Source organism: Schistosoma haematobium, chromosome 1 (genome assembly GCF_000699445.3).
Source record: "Schistosoma haematobium chromosome 1, whole genome shotgun sequence".
NCBI classification, from domain to species: domain Eukaryota; kingdom Metazoa; phylum Platyhelminthes; class Trematoda; order Strigeidida; family Schistosomatidae; genus Schistosoma; species Schistosoma haematobium.
Window position 1 is genome coordinate 27,602,025 of NC_067196.1, and position 23,219 is coordinate 27,625,243.

Sequence of the window (23,219 nt, forward strand, 5' to 3'; positions counted from 1 at the left end):
TGACGTGTTATTTTCCTGTTGGCCATTATTGTACAATGTTATCTTCTATTTTATGGTACGTTGTGGACTGCTTGACTGGTATATAAACAAAGTATGTTTGAAATATAATGATTCATAAATCCGAGGCTGAAACTTGTGTTCTGGACTCAATTGACTGGGCTAGACAGGGAAGCGAGACCAATCAGAACCCTAGGTCGTTCTACGTGTTTGCGCGTCTTTGGTCCGATCAATAATTCGCTACCCTTGATCAGCAGCAAATATTTTTCACAGTTATAACAATTTACACCCTGCCTGATGTTCCCGACTGTTGATTATAAAGATCTCGGGAATCGCAACCAAAGTTGCTCAGACTGATATTTAATTCGCTCATGGATTAATGCCATGTGTTTGTTCTTATGCTTCTAATTTTCTTACAGCCTACTTCGCCTCTCAACAGTCTTCATCAAGAACCCCCACAAGCCCTGGTATGGCTAAGTGTGGGGTGCGCCCGCGCTCCCTCTCGAAATGCTCTCACACGGCCACGCGTACACAGCCTCTGTCAGGCAAGTCCTACTCACTGCGTTCTCGTGGCGGTAGTATTGTTTACGAAAATGAGAGGACGAAAAGCGAATGTCCGGCGTTTTGACCGGGCCAGTGGACACGGTGGGTCCACCTAAGGGAGTTGGTAAACCCTGATTCCAAACCAATGGTGCACATGGGCTCCAGTATCCTGAAGGGACAAATGGCGTATGAACCAATCGTTGGTCACCGGCTATCATGGGACTGCATCTCCTCACGATGCTCTACTGCCTTTTGGACCAGACCTTTAGGTCAAAGGCTCGGAGTGTGGCCTCTTAAGAAAACCACCTGCTTCGGTCTGGGCACCTGGGCAGTATCACAGCCCACATACAAATAAAGCAAAAATGACGATATTTACTGAAAATTCTATTCACGCTTCGGTTAACAGTCAAACAATTCACACTATTATTATTTACCACGTCGCTTATTCGCTCTCTTTTATTCCCACTCTATGTATCCTTATTTTTCGATTTATACAGCAGCTCGCCTATGGTGGAAACTCGGTTCTATCTAAACGTTCTCGAGTCACTGTCCGGTTAAAAATTGTATGTTACCACCGAATATGAGTACTGAAGCAGTTTTTCTGAAACCACGTGCACCATTCAAACTGACTGCCTTCAACGTTCGCACACTTATGCAGGTCGGAAAACAGACAGTGCTGGCTATGTCTTTGAAAAGTCTTAATATCGACGTTTGTTGTCTATCCGAGACCCGTGTTCAAGACTGGTGAAGTACTGCAAATTGTGCTGTTAGATTAGAAAGTTCCATCAAAGTGAGAAGAAATCGGCGTGAGAAACGATGTCTTTTCGTCATCTCCGTCTATTCTCCGACAGATTGCAGCCCGGATGCAATCAAGGATGAGTTTTACCACCAGTTGTCTGTTATAATTATAATAATTTATTTTCAAATAACAGTTAGTTACATGAGGCATGCCAGTTTACAGGCAAGATCAAATTGTTACAAATGATACAATATCCACTATAGTAAACTACTTGGCTGGGTTGATAATTTATGAGATATGAATGTAGATGGTTTTAATCAGTATCACAGTTGGCGCGTTTCATGAAAGTTGCGTTGCGAATGTGCAACTGATGGTCAAGGATAGGCCCATTGAATATAGGAGCTTCTAAAAGTCGCAACCTTATGTCCCTTTGGAATATCTAAGGCTTTGAGGATGGTTCAGGATGAAATCACCCGTTCCATATCACAAGGGGCAAGTAAAAGAAAGGACGAGAGACAGAGTAGCCAATATTCATGAAGGAATGCTTAAGGTATGATTACTCAGTCTAATTTTCTTTTATTAAGGTATTTGTTGAGAAAGAGCATTTTAATAGGTTAAAGAAAATAAGTGTGAACAAGGTATGAGTGGACATACAACTGACAAATAGAGGCGATTCAGAAAGGAGCTGAGAGTATGGGATTATGTGTGGTTATAAAATAAAATATAGTGCTAGAAACAGTATTGTGATATACAATTGGCCATCTTCCTTTTTTATCGAAGCTATTGGAGCCCTTTTCATTTTTTTGTATTATTATTATTTTTTAAGTATCATTGGGTCTTGAGTAGGCTTCGTATATTAGCAAATTGTCTAGTTTGCTTGTAATAGGATTACTGGGTAGGAAGTGAAACCAATTCAACGTTCGTAACACGATTTAAAGAGGTATTTTGCGTGATAAATCAACATTAAAACCTTAAGTTCGTGACATCCCAGCACTTACTTTCGGAGCAGTCATCGCCGATGTGCCACCTGGCGTCCCCCTTCTGCATCTCAAGCCTGAACTCAGATTGATCACATCGCGATCAGCTACCGCCGGCGTACTTGTGTACAAGACTGACGCTCCTTTTGGAGTACTTATCTAGACTCTGCGCCAATCTTACCTTACTTTTCAGTGGACAACAAAGTGACCGCCACTAACGGATTGATGTTAGCAAGCTGGTTGCAACTTCTGTTGCAAGTAAGTAACGAACCGAGCTAGATTCTAGGCTAGCTGCCAGCTCACTGAGAAGTATAGATGAGCAGTAGTTGCAATTGCATGCCGCCATGAAAATGGTGAGTAAAGTCGCTTGATGCTTCACGGAAGCTCCCGTTTATAAGCGCTGGGTTTCTTCTGGCTCCTTACAACTCATCTAAGCCTGTCGGTCTACTCCGGGTGACCGTGGTGACTTTTTGACTAAGGAATTGACGACGTTGTTTACAAAGGTTTGGGAACTAGAGAGTGTACCAACGTCAGGGAATGAGTCGATAGTTGTCCCTATCTTTAAAAAGGGTTCACGTCGTTCCTGTAACAACTATCGGGGGATAAGTCTACTTCCGATTGCGTCCAAGCTATTGGCTTCCGTCATACTTCGTAGGTTGTTCAAAACCCGAGAAAGATTGACTCGCGCTGAGCAGGCAGACTAGGTCATCCAAGTGGTTGTATGCAATAGTATTATATGTATGGCTTTCATTCTGGGTCTTACTCTGATACATTTATTAGGCATCAAAAACTTTTGTCTCGTTCCACTAATAAAGGTGGTATAATACATGGCAAAAAACAATTCCATTTTCACTCATAAACTCTTATATGTATTATTTTTATAAATGCATAAAACCATCTTTCTCGATTGTTCGATTCAAGCAGTGGAGTCAGACACGGTTGTCCGATCTCACCAGTCCTCTTCAACTTTGCCATCAATGATATTCTGGAAACAGCTCTGATGGATGTAAAGTAATGGTGGTGTGGATCTGTTGCCTGGAGGACTTCTCGACCTTGAGTATGCGGATGACATTGTCCTACTGTGTGATAATGCCCAAGGCATGCAATCCGCACTTAATTAGTTGGCAATCAATGCCCGTAGGTACGGTATGTGCTTTGCACCTTCGAAATGCAAAGTACTTCTACAAGACTGGCAGGATTCTAATCCTGTACTCACCCTAGATGGTGAGCAGATAGAAATAGTCGAGAAGTTCGTGTATCTGGGTAGCTGCATAAGTGCTGGTGGGGGTGTGAGTGATGAGATTAATGCACGTATAGTGAAAGCCAGAGCGGCTAATGCCAATCTGGGCCACCTTTGGCGCCTTCGTGATGTTAGTCTGGCTGTAAAAGGTCGGATCTACAACGTGTCGGTGGGAGCAGTTTTGCTCTATGCTTGTGAAACCTGGACTCTCCGAGTCGAGGATGTTAGACGACTCTCTGTGTTCGATCATCGCTATCTCTGAAGGATTGCTGACATCCAGTGGTGACGACATGGCCCAGAATAGAAGCCAGTGGCGATCCTGCCGTAACCATTTTTACTTCTTTTCATAAAACGTGGTTGTACCTTCCGTAATTGAAAGAACTCTCCTGGTTGTATCTTTCAGTTTCTACTATTATTATCAGCATTATTATAATTACACTACCTTACACTAATAATAAATGATAAATAATCATCTAAAGCTAATCGATAGAGTTGTTTACGATCCGATAAGTTTATACAGTCATGCAGCCTCCAGTCGACAACGCAAAACCAACGTTCCCAAACTGCTAGGTTCGAATGGCCCATCTAACAACGACAAACCCTCTCTGCCAAACTTCTGACAGAACAGTGATTTCGGACATTTCAATAGATCCATACTAATTATAACGATGAGAGCTTCACTTGCGATTCCATAGGAGTCTCAGTAGTTAACCTGTTCGCCGACTTGGCGTGGCGGAAACTGCAACACCTATACAAACATAGTTCTCCCGGCCCGGATATAGTTCATTTTGCAATACTGAGAGAAGAAACTTCAGTCTTGGCAGCACCGCTTAGCATGACGTTCTCACATTGGCTATGAGGAGGCACTGTGCCAGAAAGTCGGAATCTGGCCCACATTACATCAGTCTTCAAATGAGACCGATAAGCTGAACATAGATTTTATTGGTCAGTAGCACTTCGCTCAAAAGATCCCTCAAAAGTTATTTGGTATTAAATGGTGGTTGAGGGTAGTCAACAGGAAACCCTGGACCCAGCTTTCGTACTACTTGGCACTCGTCAGCAAGGTGTGGTCTTGAAGGAACTGGTGCTCCCTGACGGATTTAACCCCGTGTCACTCAGCTTCATAGTCAGAGACTATACCACTGAGCTGTCCGGGCCGCGATCAACCTTCTGTAGGACTGATGTAATCACAATTTACTGATCACTTGGTGGTGATCAAGGTCATGTGTGTCAAGTCCTTCTTAGTGCAGATCGAGTGCTATCGACCACGTTGTATCAGTTCCCTCAAGACCACAGGTACATCTTTCTGACTAGTGCCAAGTAGCACGAAACCCGGGTTCAGGGTTTCTTGATGACTACCTCCAACTACCATCTGATCTCAACGTGGTGCACGCAGTGCCAGGTCACCTAGATTGGTGGCCACATTGCAACGTGGTCGATAGCATTCGATCTGCACTAAGAAGGACTCGTTACACATGACACCGATCAACACTAAGTGATCAATCAGTTGTGAATGTTATTTGGTCCTGGATAGTCGACGGTTTACGTGACTACTTGCTATTCACAAACTTCCTTTCACCCCAACAGAACGGTTTCACGGGGCTTCACTATTGTACTGCGTCGATGTCATATACCTTGGTTTTTCAAAAGATTATGGGAGGGATAATCATATATTTCGTTAGTGAAATAAGATTATCAGAAATATGCAATGTAATAGCGCAATACACTTCAAACAATCTGATCATACATACACCCGTTAAGAACATTTATATACAAAAGTAAAGGGTCAACTAGACTAGAAATAGAGAGCAAATTATCAAAGGGACTATTTGCGTCAAATTTTAATCATCATATGTGCTGCAAATCATTCAGTTCCTCAAAAGGTCGCCCATACCTCTCAGCAACCCACAATCATAAAGAACCGCAGTCTTTGCCTGCTCAGCCGCAAAACGCCTTGTTGGGCGGAGTACAGACGAACTGACGACATCGGAGTGTGCAGGCAATACAAACATATAAGGAACATATGTACGAAGTTTATAAGAGAGGACAGGCTTCAGTACCAGACAAAGCTTATGGATAAATTTGTCTCGGATACGAAAAGCTTATTACGTTATGCAGCCTCTCTTCGTCAAGCCAAAACTGGAGTTTCCCAACTGCTGGGTCCTAACGGCCCGACCAACAACGACGGCGACGCCACTAACCTTTAAGCCGAACAATACTCTCGGCCATTTCAACAAACCCACATCAACTATACTGATGAAGGCTTCATCTGCAACTCCAAAAGACTTTCCGAAGTGAACCTGAGCTCTGACTTGATGCTCCGAAAACTGCAGCACCTAAGAATAGACACTTCTCCTGGCCCGGATATGGACCATTCTGTCATACCGAGGGAAACATCCTCAATCCTGGCAACTCCACCTAGCGTGATGTTCTCACACTCGCTAAGCCGAGACAAACTACCGGGAAATTGGAAACTGGTTCACATCACACCAATTTTCAAAGGGGGTCGACGCAGCGAACCTTCAAGTTACCGACCGGTGGCTCTTCTCTCAATACCTTCAAAAATCATGGAGTCCCTGATATGCGGTGGTATAAATAACTATTTACTGTCCTTAAATTTCTTCCCACCCCAACAGCATGGTTTCAGGAAGAGTTACTCTTGTATGACCAACCTGCTGAATGCGGTGGACAGATGGACAAGCATCCTCGATCGCAAGGGGAAGGTTGGTATCATGTACCTAAATTTCTCAAAAGCTTGTAGTGACTCACATTCATCACGAGAACACGACTGGTTTAATAAAAACAATTATTCTTATAACCAACTGTACCAGTGTTTGTTTTAATGTGCTTTTGTTTGACTGTGCTAATGACAGCTATTTTGTGCTTCCATTCCTTTACTTACACTTCGATTGTAACTTCGCGCGAATTCGGTTACGTTCTGTAACCAAACTTCTATCCTGGCACGATCTCGGTATCCTTTTGATGCCACGAGATCGCCAGCGAATATATCTCGATTTGGTCCATTAACTGTCTTCTGATATTTGGCTTCTCGGGGATTTTATGGATTTATTTGGTTTCGTTCAACCTTCGCCTTCTGATTAACTTGGCACGTGTTTCTCGGTAGCGGTGTTCATAGTTAATCTCAACTCGACGCCACGCTACAAGCTTTTGATAAGGTTAACCATACATGTCTTATCGATAAGCTCAAACGATTAGGTATCAGACCACCTCTAATCGATTGGCTCACTTCATACCTGAAAAATTGACATTTTAAGGTCAGGCTTAATTTCACTTTATCTCAGGCTATGGAATGTCCTAGTGAGGTCCCCCAGGGCTCAGTACCAGGACCTCTCCTCCTATTGATCTACATAAATGATCTTCCACAACAGGTGACGTCAGACGTATTACGTTTTGCCGATGATGTGAAGCTTTGGAGAGAGATACGCAACCAAGACGACATACAGGCACTTCAGGAGGATCTGACTCGACTTCAAAGTTGGGCAGACGATAACGGACTTACCTTTAACGCTTCAAAGTGTAAAGTAGTCCATCTGCGACATGTCGCAGACTACAGTTACAACTTGGGAAACTCCTCTCTGGTAGTATCCCGAGTCGAAAAAGATTTAGGAGTCCTGGTGCCCAACGATTTAAAGTCTTACGCTATGACAAAAATGACTTCCGAGCAAACCTTGTACTGGTAACATTGAAGCGCATTTTTGGCCAGTTTGACAGAAGGACTTTCCATATAATCTTCGATAGTTTCATCCGTCCTCATTTAGAGTACGTAAACAAAGTATTTCCTCCCTCACTCCAAGAGGAGAAGAACACTCTGGAGCGTATCCAACGGCGAGTCACGAAATCAGTTCGAGGACTCAGATTTCAACCTTATGAAGAGCACCTCCAATAACTTAACCTTTACCTATTAGAGTATAGGCGTCTTAGAGGTGACCTTCTAATAGCTTACAGTATCCTTAACACTTCTGAACATCCTCTTAAACACCTGTTTAAGCTTAGTTCCAACACTAACCTAAGGGATAACACCCAAAAACTGGAGACATAACATAGCAGAACGGACTGTAGACACAACTTCTACTCCTTAAGAGTTGTCAAATGCTAGAATTCGCTGCCAGCTAGGCTAGTCCAAGCGACTTCCCAGGAGTCCTTTAAGAGATAACTTGGTTTATTCTTAAGGATTATGGATAGTATCATACAATGATTTACCAATTTCTTTTTCCTCTTTTATTGTCAACATACCTAGGTTCCTGCCTGGAGGTTTTGGTGATCCCCTGCTAATAGACACGGAGGCCTGTTAAGCGATAGCTTCTTCTAATCAGTCCACAACTATTTGAACCATTTGAAGATTTTTCAAGTATTGAATATACTAAGTTAACTACCTGGAGCTATCGATGGTCCACTGGTACTAGATATAGAAGTTTGTTAAGCGAAAGCTTCTTTTATTAGAGCAACAATCATTTGAACAGTTGGAAATGTAGCGAATACCTACCAGCTTCGGAGGGCTTCTTGTTCTCAAGGTTGCAATGAGCAAAAGAAATCAGTGAGTTGTTCAAGGATAATTTCCGTTTTTATTCTATAATTTTTATTAGAAAATTTGATGACTCGAATTCTTCTTAAAAAGATCTAGGTTTTGTTTATTGTTTTATGAGTCAAATCTCCATGCAAAATTTGCTGTTTTAAAGTCAGTGCTTAACTGAAAACCAGTCATAATAAATTTTTTTCCGGGTTATCTTCTTTTTTTTTCAATAATATTAATTATTGCAAAATTTCAAATGGAATGTCAGTTTTAGTTTTAGACCATGTAGTTCAACATATTGATGGCTTGCAAACGTATCTAATTGTCGTCTATACGACATCTGCTATGTTTCAGATTTCTTCGTTGATAAGCTTATTGAGTCATTAAATTTATTCACGATTGTTCATCATACCACCATTCATAAATTAGTATTGTTTGTTGATGCATTCTTCTACCATTACAATATATACATATATATGCATCAATATATATTAAGGAATAATACATTTAAATGTGAATAACTTCCTGAAGTGCCTAAGTAAATAATTTTCAAATAACGCTTGATCATATTTACTACCAGTGTCTCGTGAAGTGAGTAACCAACACGCCAATGGTTATAGTATTCCATTTGAAAGGGACAGTTTAAAGCCTTTTCTTGTTCACTAACAGGAAAAATTACTTCTTGGCTTTGCCTTTTGCATGGTGCTAAACATGCTAAACTACGTCTGAATGCTATTTTCTCACTTGTGGTAGCTATTCTATCACAGATCTCTTTACTAATTTATGTTCATCTGCGGAACTGTGGTATGTGTCCCACCAGTATAAGTTGCAATGGTAAAAACATTTCACTCTGACGATTTTGAGATTCGACAAGTTACCATCTTTACTAGAATATCATTTAGACTGGAATCCTGACATCCTAGTGCAGCTGAGCATTAACCGTTTAATACTATAGAGGATCACAGCAATAGCTATGGCTTTTTGTGCAGTATGACGTATCCTTTTGTTGGTGTTGTCTTCGGAGTGAGTACTCACTGTGGGGTGCAGGGACTAAATTAATTAAGGTTATACCTTGCGGATTCCGATTTCAAGTTTTGATTTCTAAGTTTCACTGGATATTTTAGAGCGGAATGCCGACTGGGGATAGTCTTATTTGGGAATGTATTCGCGATGGCGTAACTCATTTTTTATAATTTTGGATATACAACTTCACACATAAGTTATCAAATCGCGGGGCAAAATAGTTTTTTGCTGAGATGTGTGTCGAATAAAGAAGTTCGTACGTACCAGCATCTACTTTGGGATTTAAGGTCGACCTCCGATATCATGGTGCTAGGTTATTCAATAGATTGTTGAAAAACTGATCATGCTTGCAGCTGTTTTAGTTGATGTCTCCAATGTATCAACAGTGCATCGGTATCAATACTGTAAAATATTTACTGAGAAATATTGAATTAGCACTTTGTAGGATTATTGAAATCGATGTGACCGTTGTCCGTAAAACAAAGTTTAGTAAAAATATGTCAAAGTAGGATAAATAAGTAGTAGTCTCTTCAGGTGCACTATGGGACAGAACTTCATAAGAGGATCAGTTCATGTTTAAAGTTGGATAAAGTTCAAATAGGTTTGATATCAAATTATGGATGGTTGGAGTTACGATGTCTTTCTACCATTACAAATATGTTTTAGCTTCAACGTGGATTTGTTTAAGCCACCTTAAGAAAAAGACGTTCTACAGCCATACCCTTCTTCCGTAAGTTTTTCCGTAGAGTGGTTCCCGAATCGCGCTTGCCCTAATTAACTCATAATTATAGTCTTATGAAAACAATCATCTGTATAAATACTTTAATAGAATTTGAAAACTATCTAATTGACAACTAAGATTTTCGTCTGCAGTACATCAAAAAAGAATGCAATATGTTCTCGCTTCTCACATTTTGCAATTATTACAAATTGTAGAACACAAAAATACTGGCCATATATTTGGTCCCAAATGGTCGCATCTAGCCTGCATGCTTCTTGGGTGGTATAATGGGTATAGAAGGTTACTTACCTATATTTTATGAATATCTTAAACAATCTATTTTCTCGAATACCTTGAGGGAAAATCTGTTCACAGTTTTATTCCACTATGTAAACTTAGTTTGATATATTCAATACTGTGTCATATCGCTGACTTTCGGTTTTTTCATATAAACTAGCTCGTTCTCCTTTATTAAATCTTTTATCAATGGTTATTAGTTCAGCTCTCTCCGCCTAGTTGTGATATTTTTCCAACACTTGCTCTTGCACCACTATTTTAACCTGCCAGTGTTTAGTATCAAAACATCGAACTTAATTTCCTGTTTGTTTTCCCAACTAATATCATAATTAACCATCATTTTGTTGGACGGCTTTATATGTTAAGATTGATCTACTTATCAGATAGACGAAAGTAAATGTTAGGAATGAGAGTGACTTTGTTTTTTGCATGAAGTGTCACAGGTTAGCAAATTTCAGAAACAGTTCGAAATTAAGCCGGTAATATTATTGTATCTGAACAGTACTTATTTTGTTGTTTTATCTACAGATCAAAGGTTTCCTCCTCTCAAATGGATATTTTAAATCTAAATATGGTGGAATTCAGACTTGTCATGTATATCCACAAATCAAGAAATTTAAGGTCACTTTACATCTTGGACCAACTTTCAGTGATCGTTGTTGCTACATTGACGTGGTGGTCGGGCTTGCCTATCGTGGTGAAACAACCGTTTCTCAAGGTCCTACCATGTCAGACAGGTCGTTTGAAGAGCGGTAAGACTAAAAGCAACAAACCGGAGGCGAAGTCGTACTGCTGACTGTACATAGGTGTGAAAGCAGTAAGGTGTTTCCTTCGGACAACCAGCATGACAGCGATGCTGCCTTCCCACAAGGAGGAATGGGGTTAAAAAAGGTCGACTCTAAAAATGCAGACCTCGCTTATCCGGCGGTAAGGTCTCAACATGTACGGAGCTAACACAAAAATTACTCACAAAAAGGTCGTGTGTGGCCGACCTCAAGAAGTTGTCCCTTGGGCACTGTGATCACGCTCTCAGGTCATTAAGATCACCTCTAATCCAATTTCCTTTTCAGGTACCTTCAGAAGAACCCTTCCACGGTTTGGGCAACCGGAAAGTTATAACGGCACTCACATCTCTAACAGCACTGAAGACCACTATATTCATAATCAACTTCTTTCTTCAGTCCCTATTATTCCTCCTACGTCGACTTTCAACACTAAACTTCCTCTTTTGGCTTCCTCCTCGAGAATCACCATGGCCAACGATTCTAGTGCGCAAAACAGTCCCAGGTCTACTGAAACCTCGCTCCAAACTACACAATGGAACCTTCAACGTACACACCCTGTCAAATCGGCCAGCAGGCGTCCTTGGCTGAGACTCTAGAATCCCGTACAATTGATGTATGCTGTGTCTCCGAAACACGCATATAGGATCCTAGTGTGATCATTCACTTAACCTCACCTCGGCAAAACGGAGAGCCGACGAGATACACCCTCCGTGTATCTGGCGACCCAATGGCTGGCAGGTGTGGGCATAGCATTAAGTACAAGGGCAGAACAAGCACTTTTAGAGTGGATCCCCGTTAACAGTCGTCTATGCGTTGTTCGGCTTAACGGCTCCGTAAGAACTCGAAAGGACAGGGACACGCGTCGTTGCCTTTTCGTCGTTTCTGCCTACGCTCCCAATGACTGCAGCTCAGATGAAGTGAAAGATAAATTTTACAGAAAGCTTTCTGAACTTTTTCAGAAAGCTAAACGCTCAGATATAGTACTTGTAGCAGGTGACTTTAATGCCCAAGTAGGTAGCTTAAACCAAACAGAAGGACATTTAGGTGAGTATTTTGGTATTCCGGCTCAGCGATAAGATAATGGTGATCGTCTGCTGCAACTCTGCTCAGACAATCGTTTATTTTTAGCAATCACAAATTTTAAGCATAAGGAGAGACATCGTCTAACATGGTGACCCCCTTCACCAAACCAATGATGGACTCAAATAGATCATGTTGCCACCAGTCATCGTTGGAGAGGGTCGGTAGAAGATTGTCGCTCATTCTGGAGTACCTGTTTGGACTCCGACCATGCTCTTATACGGGTACGCATCTTCTTGCGCCTCACTGGACGCAGGGAAGCCACACCAAGAAGACCCATTAGAATTGAATTAAGTGATGAGAAGGCTGGAAATAGATTCCAGGAACAACTGAGGTCACACTTAGGTAGTTCTGAAAACGAGGTTAACCCAGATGTTGCTTGCAAAGATATACAAACATGTGGAAACAGCAGTGACATGTATTAGTGATTTAAACCAAAGGGTTACAAAAGCCAATGGATTTCTTCTAGGTCTATTGCACTGATGGATTCTCGTAAACTCATCCCATCAGGCTCTGAACACGATGATGGGCGAAAGCAAATCAGATCTAGGTGAACCTAAAGTCTAAAGAACGACCGTGAGCACTGGTGGGCAACGAAAGCAAAAGAGATGGAAAAGGCGGCGGCTGTAGGTAACACCAGACAGCTCTTCAGATTCATAAAAGAAACTGGAACTAAGAATTGAAGTGTGAGACTGTATCGGAAAAAGACGATGCTCTTATCTGCTCCCAGTCCAGACGTTTAGGACGATTGGCGGAACACTTTAAGGAGCAGTTCAGCTGACCTTCAGCTACTCTAAAGCTACCCACCATTTTCAGACAGTGTGAATGGAACATTGAAGTAGGTCGCCCGACTCTAGCTGAAGTTCATAAGCCTATGGCTAATCTGAAACAAGGTAGGGCAGATGGACTAACTCCGGAGGTCTTTAAGGATGGTGGTCCAATTTTAGCGATTAGGTTGACTAATATTTTAGCTAAAATCTGGGAGTTGGACGTAATCCCACCTGACTGGTCGCAATCGCTTATTGTCCCGATATATAAGAGGGGATCAAAATCGTCCTGTGACAACCATACAGGGATTAGTTTAACTAATATAGTATCTAAAATGCCAGCCTCAATAATTATCGGACGCCTAACTAAGACTCGCGAACTACAAACACATGAAATCAGGCTGGCTTCAGACCTGGTCGTGGCTGCATCGACCACATATTCACCATTCATCAAGTTCTAGAACACAGGCATACTTATCAGCATCCGACAATGGTGGTCTTTCTTGATCCAAAAGCAGCATTTGACTCTGCAGATCGAGAGGTTCTGTGGCAGTGCTTGTCATTGAAAGGTGTGCCTCAGAAGTACATAAACCTTGTGAAGGCTCTTTACTCGAACACTACCAGTCGAGTCATAGCTTATGGCGAACTGTCACCTGCTTTTGCAACTTCAAGTGGTGTCCGTCAAGGCTATCCACTTTCTCCATTTTTGTCTAACTTCATCATAGACCTACTGATGGAAATAACATTCTCGTCGACTGAATTCTCAGGTATTGATCTCCTTCCAGGAGGTCCACTTATCGACTTAGAATACGCAGATGACATAGTCCTGTTTGGTGAAAACGCTGACAAAACGCAAACTCTTCTGGTAGCACTGAGCAACCATGCCAGAATGTTTGGAATGCGCTCCTCCCCGTCTAAATGCAAGTTGTTGCTCCAGTACTAGCCTGCGTCAACACCTGAACTAAGGATAGGGAGTGAAGTAGTCGAACGCGTTGACAACTTCACTTATCTTGGAAGTCTGATCAGCCCTAATGGGTTGGTATCTGACGAAGTCTCAGCATGAGTTCGAAAAGCTCGTTTGGCTTTTGCCAACTTACGTCACCTGTGGCGCAGGCGAGATGTCCGTCTACCAATTGACGAACGAGTATACTGCGCTGCAGTCCGTTCTGTTTTTATTTACGGCTGCGAAACGTGGCCATTAAGAGTAGAAGATATTCGTAAGCTACTAGTATTTGACCACAGATGCCTTAGAAATATTGCTCGCATCTTCTGGCATCACCAGGTAAGTAATAGTGAAGTTAGACGTGGGGTATTAGGGAATGATAGTAATGCAGTTGATGAGGTTGTGAATCTTCATCGACTGAGATGGTTAGGCCACGCGTTGTGTATGCCTGAACACCGATTACCACGACGCGTAATGCTAACTGGTGTTGGGGATGGTTGGAAGAAAGTTAGGGGTGGCCAAACTAAGACGTGGCATCAGTGCTTGAAGTCACTAACTTGTAGTCTGAGCCATGTTGGTAGATGCATACTACTTGGTTGGGGTCCGCGTGACTATCGTAACGAATGGTTGGAGACTCTTGGTGACATGGCTCAGAACCGATCACAATGGCGTAGGTGTATACACTCTCTGTCTTCCCTTAAACTATGAGACTAAAATTATTTCATATTTTTCTTTCTACGAATTAACTTTCTTCCTGCAATCTTTCCTTTATATATTACACCATTGAGTTAATTGCTTCTATGAATTTGGTGTTCATCTTGTTGTGCTAATGAGGTGTGGTAACTTGGACCGATGCACATATGTGCCTGGTCCAACGTTGTAACTGATTGACTGAATAAAATTTTGTGTTCCTTTGTACTGATAAACGTCTACGTCGCGGTATTTTTTGTAGTGTAGAGTTATTCTCCCATAAAATGACCGATTTATTCATACTAGTAGATTTTGTTTTGTGGATGTTAATGTAACATTGTTCCATGTATTTTAGTGAAGATCATGAAAAGCACGGTTCCTCACGCAAACATCGACGGAATAGCCGCTCACGTTCACAGTAAGTATAATTGATTTTTATATATGTTCAATATACTAAAGTGCCTCACTATCTACGTATAAGTTGAGTTTCCGTACAAGCTTTTCCTAAAGCAAACTTTATCAATAAGGGTAAGAGAAACACATCACAAGAAGTTTTTCACTACCACTCAATACTTACCGTTTTCGTCAGACAATCACATCGTCTCTGTACTACAGGGTAGGGAGGTAAGCTCCAGATTGTAGACTGAGCAACCAAAGTTTAGATGGAAATGGTTAACTTTAGAAACATATCTGAGTCGAAGTATCTGTGTACACATGTGCCAAATTCTGCGTTGCGTTTAACTGACTGACTGACCGATAGAGTATCTATAAATGCGAAGAATGTACGGCTGTAACAGACACTACTTGACGTACTCGATCAAGTAGTAGCTTCCTGTAAGCTGCAGATTGATCAAGTGTTGCAAAAAGGGTCCAGTAAATCAATGTTCTTTGGTACCCTTCTCAATGTTAGGGATTACCACGATCTATCTCGATCGGAAATGCTAATTAATTCTTTCGGACAAATAGATGCTAGTATAGTTACCCATACCTATTGTTTACAACCCATCGATTGCTTTTATTAAACTATGCATTCCGCGTAGGCCAAGGCACTGTAAACTGTGGTGTACACAGATTCCATGTACGAGATCTATATCTACAAAATGTACGTTCTCAATTTTGGCTTGCGAACTCTGTAATAGTCACGTCACTTGGTAGTACACTTCTTTAAAAATATGTGTAAGTACTAAATTTCTAATACAAAATAATATACTCCTTTTTTATTTCAGTGATAAAGACAAAGAACTGCGCATTCAAATGAAGTAAGATTTCAATTTTTTATTGTTAATCTAATTTTAACGCTACTTTTCTTAGGCCTTTGATGCTTTCTTCAGATAATGAATTAACTCGACAAAATGAGATTAGCTACATCGAAGGTTCAAGTTTCACACAGAAAAGTTTCTCTTCTTCGCGTAAACAAGACACAGTAGGTTTACACTGTACAAAATTGCTTATGGTTCTAAGTTCCATATGACTGTATGACTAAAGAATATTCATTTAAGCCTATCTTGCTGCTATGTAGTTGTTATCTGTTTTTTGCAGCCATTGATCAAATTTTTTTACATTTGATTACTCATCATCAAGATCTATCTGCAACCTTGCAAAAGTTTATTACCTACCTAAGTTCTTAGTTTTGATTGCCCAACCAATAAATCTTGGTAACAGTTAGATTGAACAGCTTTAAATATCAGATGAAACAAAAGTTTCATTTCAACTCCCTATTAATATATCTAAACAAAATATTTATAGTTGAAACTTCCCCCAGATTATTGCCTACCGTTGAACACCTAAAACGGTGTATCTAAATGTTGATGAACAGTTAGTTTAGTAAACATATCTTAAATATATCGATAAAACTAACCTATCACTAAATTGTGAGTATGTATGTACGTATAACATATTTATATGTGGTGAAGAGTTATGTAAAATATCAGTTGTCGAAGTACCTTAATTACAGCCCAATAAATCTATATGGCAACTGAATTGCTTATAGTTGTGTCGGCACCAAGTCAAAAGGTTTCGGGACTAAATTATCAGGAAAATTGCTTTAGTTTTGTTCACGTAGAGCATAGGGATGTCCAGTAATTAATTGAGCTCCCTTTCTGTCTGATATTTAATGCGTAAACAGGTAGTCTTCCTCTATAGCTGGATAAGAGTTTCTCAGTTTATCAAATTATTCGGGACTAATTGAAGGAAATATTTCAAACGAGTAAGTAATCCAGGCAGTTTTGTTATCAAGTTATATACTTATAAACAGAATATCTATTCAGAACCCTTCAGAACATTTCCTCTCTGTAATCAATAGGCTATTATCCAAAGAGGATCTGATCTACTCTTGTTCACATCATTTCTCTTGTTGACTACAAGAAGTTAATCTTTGCATCAAAGTGCATCTACGCCATGGGAAAGATCACCTCAATATTTATAATTAAATATACTCTGATAATCGTTTGATGTTTCTAGCTACTGAATCCGGATTCACATTCACGGTCGATAGGTGTCAATTCAGGTCAATACTCCTCAATGATTTTGGAAAGAGCACACGAAGCGGCTATATTTGGTCATTCTTCAGTTCCTTTACCTTCCATTCTTGGTACAGATCCAGCTGAGGGCAAAGATAAACTAGTTTCTTCTGTGGATACAGTGAAGCAACTACTTCATCATTCGGTAATCTTCAGTAACAAAGATTATATTTCCTTGTTTTCTCACATGACGTGTTCTTTACTGTAGTCTTTCATGACTTTAAGTTCATTAATGCTAATAGATTTATCAATACTCAAAATTTAGATATACCTCAACAACACATCAGAATTAATACTTTGCAACCAAATAAAATCAAACTGACTATGTGGCAAGCCCATTTCACTATTGTATCATTTATCTAGTCATTGTAACTCAGACTCAATCCACTATGTTAATTTCGGTGTGTATGATCGGATGTATGTCTGTACATTAACTCTTAAGCTATTTTCCTATTGGTTTCAATGTGCAGATAATCGATAATCTATCCACACCCGATTAACTCTCAAATATATATGGATTTTTAACAGACTCACTCACTCTCCCTGTTTCATCGTGTGCTTGCTCACCGAACGCTTGTGGATTATTATTATTCATTATCAATAAACTATCTCTATTACTGGTGTTCAGGCTTTTTAATAATCTCGAGTAAATTCGCAATTCTACTAGGAGATTAAGCCTACCTAAAATACTCAGTTACGGGATATTATTATTTGGAGTCAGATATTGAGGACATTATCCTCAACATATTGGTGACCCGCCTTTAGAACGCGCACCATTTTCCTACAAAGTCTGCTGCATTCTCCTCAAGAGTATCATAAAGAACTTCATATTGGAATTATTACTATAATTAATAACAATCCATTGACAGTCATAATAAATTCACTCATAATATTTCCCCTTTGGAATTATTACTGTATATTCTCATACATATACCCAAAGTGACAATTTTTCTTTTCGGTGAGTCTTATATATATTTCTTGTTATTTTTGATTTCTCTTCATATTGTATATTACAATCCTCGGCTTATTATTACTATTGCTTCTTCGTATCATGGCACTTGATAATTCGCTAAGTCTTTCATCTAAATCTATTTCCGTGGGTGCCATCTCTGTACCTTTACCCATTTTTAATCCACGAAAGGCTGAACTCTGGTTTGCTCGCTTAGAAAGCTTTTTTGTAGCAAACAAAATCACAAATCAGAGTACGAAATTTAGTTACGCAAACTCACTGCTGCCGGACGACGTCATTGAACAAGTGCCTGATGTCATTTTTAAGCCGGATCCTGACTCATCATTCGATTGTCTGAAAAGAGAGGTCATTCGTGTCACATCTCTCACCGACCAACAGACAATTGATCAACTTTTAGCCAACGTGGAGCTAGGTGATAATACACCGTCACAGTTAAAACGCCACATGACAAACTTATTAGGAAATCGTACAGTAGACAAACGTCTACTATATCAATTGTGGCTCAGACGTCTCCCTCAAAACATTCAACAGATACTAGCAATTGGAGACGAAGACGTTGATTTTGATAGACTAGCAGACATAGCCGACAGAATTTACGAACGGTCCAAGACTCACCTTGTATCTCAAATCCAATCAAGCTCAGCTGACGAGATCGCCGAGTTACGACGATCAGTTGATACCCTTACCAAACAGATAACTCAGATCCAATTATTGAATGCCTCCCACAGTATGCGTAGAGGAACATCCACAAGCCGTAGACGACGTAGTCCAAGCACTACTAGATACAACATTTGTTGGTACCATAGAACATATGGCAAACAAGCTAGAAAATGTACTCCGCCTTGTAACTTTGCAAGCACACAGAAAAAGGAACGTCAAGACCGTAGGTTAATGACGACTGCACTCACAGACCACAACTTTCAAGACAGTCGTCTATTATATGTTACAGACAAAAGAACCGGCACACAGTTTTTAGTCGACACTGGGGCAGAGGTTAGTGTAGTACCACCTACTGCACTCGAGAAAAACACACCTGACCCCAAACTAAAACTACAAGCTGCAAACAGGTCTGACATCAAGACGTACGGCAAAAGGCGGTTGCAATTAAATTTCGGTCCTAAATCTAATTTTTCCTGGAGTTTCATCATAGCGGACATCCTCGTTCCTATAATCGGCATTGATTTTCTGCAATTCCACAAAATACTGGTAGACGTCAGAAATAGGAAACTTGTCCTTGCCGAACAGAGTAAGGAAATTAGAGGAATTATATCAAATGAGACTTCCATACATTTATTAGTTAAACCTCATCATGAGAACGACAAATACGTCAATTTACTTAATCAGTTTCCAGATTTATTACGACCGAGTTTCAAACACGACAAACCGACGCATACCGTCGTACACCACATAAAGACAGAGGGTCCACCAGTGTTCGCACGTCCAAGACGCCTTGATCCCTCTCGTCTGGCTATCGCAAAGAACGAATTCAACAAAATGATTGAGTTGGGCATCATACGCCCCTCCGATAGTCCGTGGGCATCACCGCTCCATATGGTACCTAAGAAAAACTCTTCCGAAGTTAGACCGTGCGGTGACTATAGAGCTCTCAACAGCCGGACCATACCAGATAGATATCCTCTCCCACATTTGCATGACTTCACTCATAGCCTATCTGACGTGTCGATTTTTTCAAAAATTGATCTCGTCCGTGCTTACCATCACATTCCAATTCATCCAGACGATGTTCCTAAAACAGCCATTACTACCCCCTTTGGACTATACGAATTCGTCCGTATGCCTTTCGGATTAAGGAATGCTGCACAAAGTTTCCAGCGTTTTATTGACTAAGTGGTACGGGACTTACCGTTTGTGTATGCTTACATAGATGACCTACTTATAGCAAGCAAAGATGAAAATGAACATCTAACTCATCTGAAAATGCTTTTTGAGAAGCTAAACGAGTATGGGTTAGCGGTCAATCCTGACAAATGTGAGTTCAGAAAACAATCCCTCACCTTTTTAGGTCACGTACTTGATAAGCAAGGCATTAAACCAGTTCCTGAGGAAACACAAGCTATCAAAAATTATCCTTTGCCTGATTCATTCAAGAAACTACGACGTTTCCTTGGGATGATCAACTTTTACGGACGTTTTATCCCTAAATGTGCAGACTTATCAAAACCACTAACTGATTTATTAAGGGGACGAGCTAAATCATTAGCAATGACACCGCAAGCAATTCAAGCATTTGATCAGTTGAAAAGCGCTTTAAGCACAGAGGCATTACTCGCACGACGAAAGGTTGATGCACCTTTAGCAATAATGACCGACGCTTCTAACGTAGCAGTAGGTGCTGTACTTCAGCAACGTGTCAATGAACAATGGCAACCCCTTGCATTTTTCTCAAAAAAGCTAAACGCAACGCAAACAAAATATAGCACATTCGGTAGAGAACTGTTGGCTATCTACTTAGCCATCAAACACTTTCGCTACATGTTAGAAAGCAATTCTTTCACGATATATACTGATCACAAACCCCTAACTAAGTCCTTGATGCACAATCATGATAAATATAGTCCGCGCGAAATTCGTCAACTAGAATTCATTTCACAATTTGCAGCTGATATACGCTATATTAAAGGCATGCAAATGAGGCAGCAGATGCACTATCGAGATTAAATATCAATACCTTCTCGATCCCTGATATAGACTATCAAGAAATGGCAAAGCATCAAAAGCTCGATACGGAGCTACAAAAGCTTTTGCAGTCTAAGGAAACGGAATTATTATTCCAAAACATCCCCATAAACAACAAGGACACCTTAACTTGTGATACCTTAACAGGTAAAACTCGCCCTTTTGTACCTTTCGGTATGAGACGAAATATTTTTGAGAAAAAACAGACAACTGTAAAACCGTCTAAACCTGCAGCAGAGCAAGCACCATTCAAACTATCTGCAACAAGCAGCACTTCAAATCAAAGTTCAGCAGCAGCACAAACTACAACAAGATCAGGAAGAAGAGTACATTGGCCAGATAGGTATGTAGCAACCACTATATTTATCTAGACCAAATCCTGAGACTACTCTTATAACACATAAAAATCCTACTTTATTTTGATTACAATTTTTTTTATTGGCCCCACGGATCATCATTATGCTTACATTTTAACTTTATACAATTCATTAATGTTAAATATACACTTGTATATACGATATGAAACGTTTCAACACACAAGCTGTTATTACAATTTTACGCTTACTCATCATATTGAGTTGTACTTTCATTTTAAAAACAGTTCCGTTCTTTATCTCTTTGTCGAACATAGATGTTAATCCAATTTTTTTTGGTACATAAAAACATCAATGTTCTGGATGGGAGCTTATGTGGCAAGCCCATTTCACTATTGTATCATTTATCTAGTCATTGTAACTCAGACTCAATCCACTATGTTAATTTCGGTGTGTATGATCGGATGTATGTCTGTACATTAACTCTTAAGCTATTTTCCTATTGGTTTCAATGTGCAGATAATCGATAATCTATCCACACCCGATTAACTCTCAAATATATATGGATTTTTAACAGACTCACTCACTCTCCCTGTTTCATCGTGTGCTTGCTCACCGAACGCTTGTGGATTATTATTATTCATTATCAATAAACTATCTCTATTACTGGTGTTCAGGCTTTTTAATAATCTCGAGTAAATTCGCAATTCTACTAGGAGATTAAGCCTACCTAAAATACTCAGTTACGGGATATTATTATTTGGAGTCAGATATTGAGGACATTATCCTCAACACTACTTTTAAATTATGGCATTATGTTGTATCCACTCAGTAACCAACATCTGGATCCTAAGATTACAATTCTGTTTATCAGTGAAGTTGTAACACTCATGGTACATAAAATGAGATGGGTATATAGTGATAATAACTAACACCGTAATCTATCTACCTACAGACTTGTATATGTTTATTCATACAAGATCGTTTAAGTTTACAGAGTAAGGTGACTTACTTAAGCGCCTAATTTCAAAAGCTCTAGTGTTTGAAGTGCTAAATTACAAACTAAACCAGCAAACAGCTTGTAAATAACAGGAAAGTGCTTGTTATGTCTGATTGTTAACGAAATGTTCACTCTGGGATCCTAGATTTTTAACAAACTTACTTATTAGTCAACGAAACAAACGGAAATATACTGTTACATTAACGGTTGTGCAAATTCTTTGACGTTGAGTGACGTTTATTCATTGCGATTGAGAGAAGCATAAAACATTTGTGCTGAATACTGAGAAAATCATTATTGGCGTTTCGAAATTTATCTTATTTTTTGTTAGGTTGGTATATCTTTTTTTTCAAGAAATTACTAAAATTATTTTAGGAATCATTCCATTTTCGATCAAGCAGTTTACCAAGCAGAGCGAAATTCGTTTAGATTATTTCATCCGTTGGTTAGTTAACTAGTGAAAAATGCTTGTTTTTATCTTACTCCAAAGTATAAATGTATTGACTAATAAAAAGCTGAAATGATTGCGTTGGTGTTAAATTTTTTGAGCTGAATGGTTTGATCTCTCAAGCCTTGTCATTCAGTATAATGGCTTACATACCTCCAGTATCTTGCTTCTTTAAAAGCCACTTCTACAGTGTATTTTAAATTTATCTTACTAAACTATTGAAGATAAAAACCTTATATATATAACAAGTATATACCTTATCATGTTGTCCCTTAGCTCATAGTTTATTCATTCATTTACCAAGTCCAAATTCGTGCATTTGACTTTATACTACACATTGTATGAGAGATAATGATCCTACTTAGTTATCTAAACTAAAGTGACTATAGTAGGGTTCAAACGTGGGATTTAATAGATGAATGTCGAACGCCTTAACCAATGAGCCACTGATCAACTTATTCATTAACTATATGACTTTTTTAATATTGTTCTTTTTCTAGTACATACATTGTCATCATTTAATTTATAGAGTAACATTTTAGTTACACAGTAATCGTTTCTTTTCTTTTGTGTAAATTTACAGCTGGATAAATCCGATCCTTCCACATGGGATGCTTGGTTGTTGAAACTTGCTGAATTTAAGGCACGTCGAGCAAATAAGATTTCATCTACCATAAACACAAATCAGAAAAAGAGAATTAATGGAATTGGATAATAAAGTATACTTTTCTTATAACTTACTAATGGTTAGATCTATTTAAATCATTATAGTTTTTATTTCCTGCGAATACAACATGTACATTTTTAACGTATTCTTTTTATGAAATATTACTACGAATAAATAAATGTAAATCAATTGTAATAATTTTGATTTTTTGTAACTCACCAGACTTGTTTTCAAAATTGTGAGGGATTAAACACCGATGTCTGATTGTGTT

General features: G+C 39.5%; 1 protein-coding gene across 1 annotated transcript in view; it reads left to right on the top strand.

The window, feature by feature from the left end:
- Nucleotides 1-23,219, top strand: part of MS3_00010089 (uncharacterized protein) — a gene marked incomplete at its 5' end in the record, with an annotated part of 42,132 nt that overhangs the window by 1,706 nt on the left and 17,207 nt on the right. The window contains 6 exons of the mRNA XM_035730504.2: nucleotides 7,990-8,051; nucleotides 14,689-14,751; nucleotides 15,560-15,592; nucleotides 15,645-15,756; nucleotides 16,794-16,997; nucleotides 22,865-22,928. Coding sequence (XP_035588008.2) covers nucleotides 7,990-8,051; nucleotides 14,689-14,751; nucleotides 15,560-15,592; nucleotides 15,645-15,756; nucleotides 16,794-16,997; nucleotides 22,865-22,928 — 538 coding nt within the window. The remainder of the gene's footprint in view (nucleotides 1-7,989; nucleotides 8,052-14,688; nucleotides 14,752-15,559; nucleotides 15,593-15,644; nucleotides 15,757-16,793; nucleotides 16,998-22,864; nucleotides 22,929-23,219) is intronic.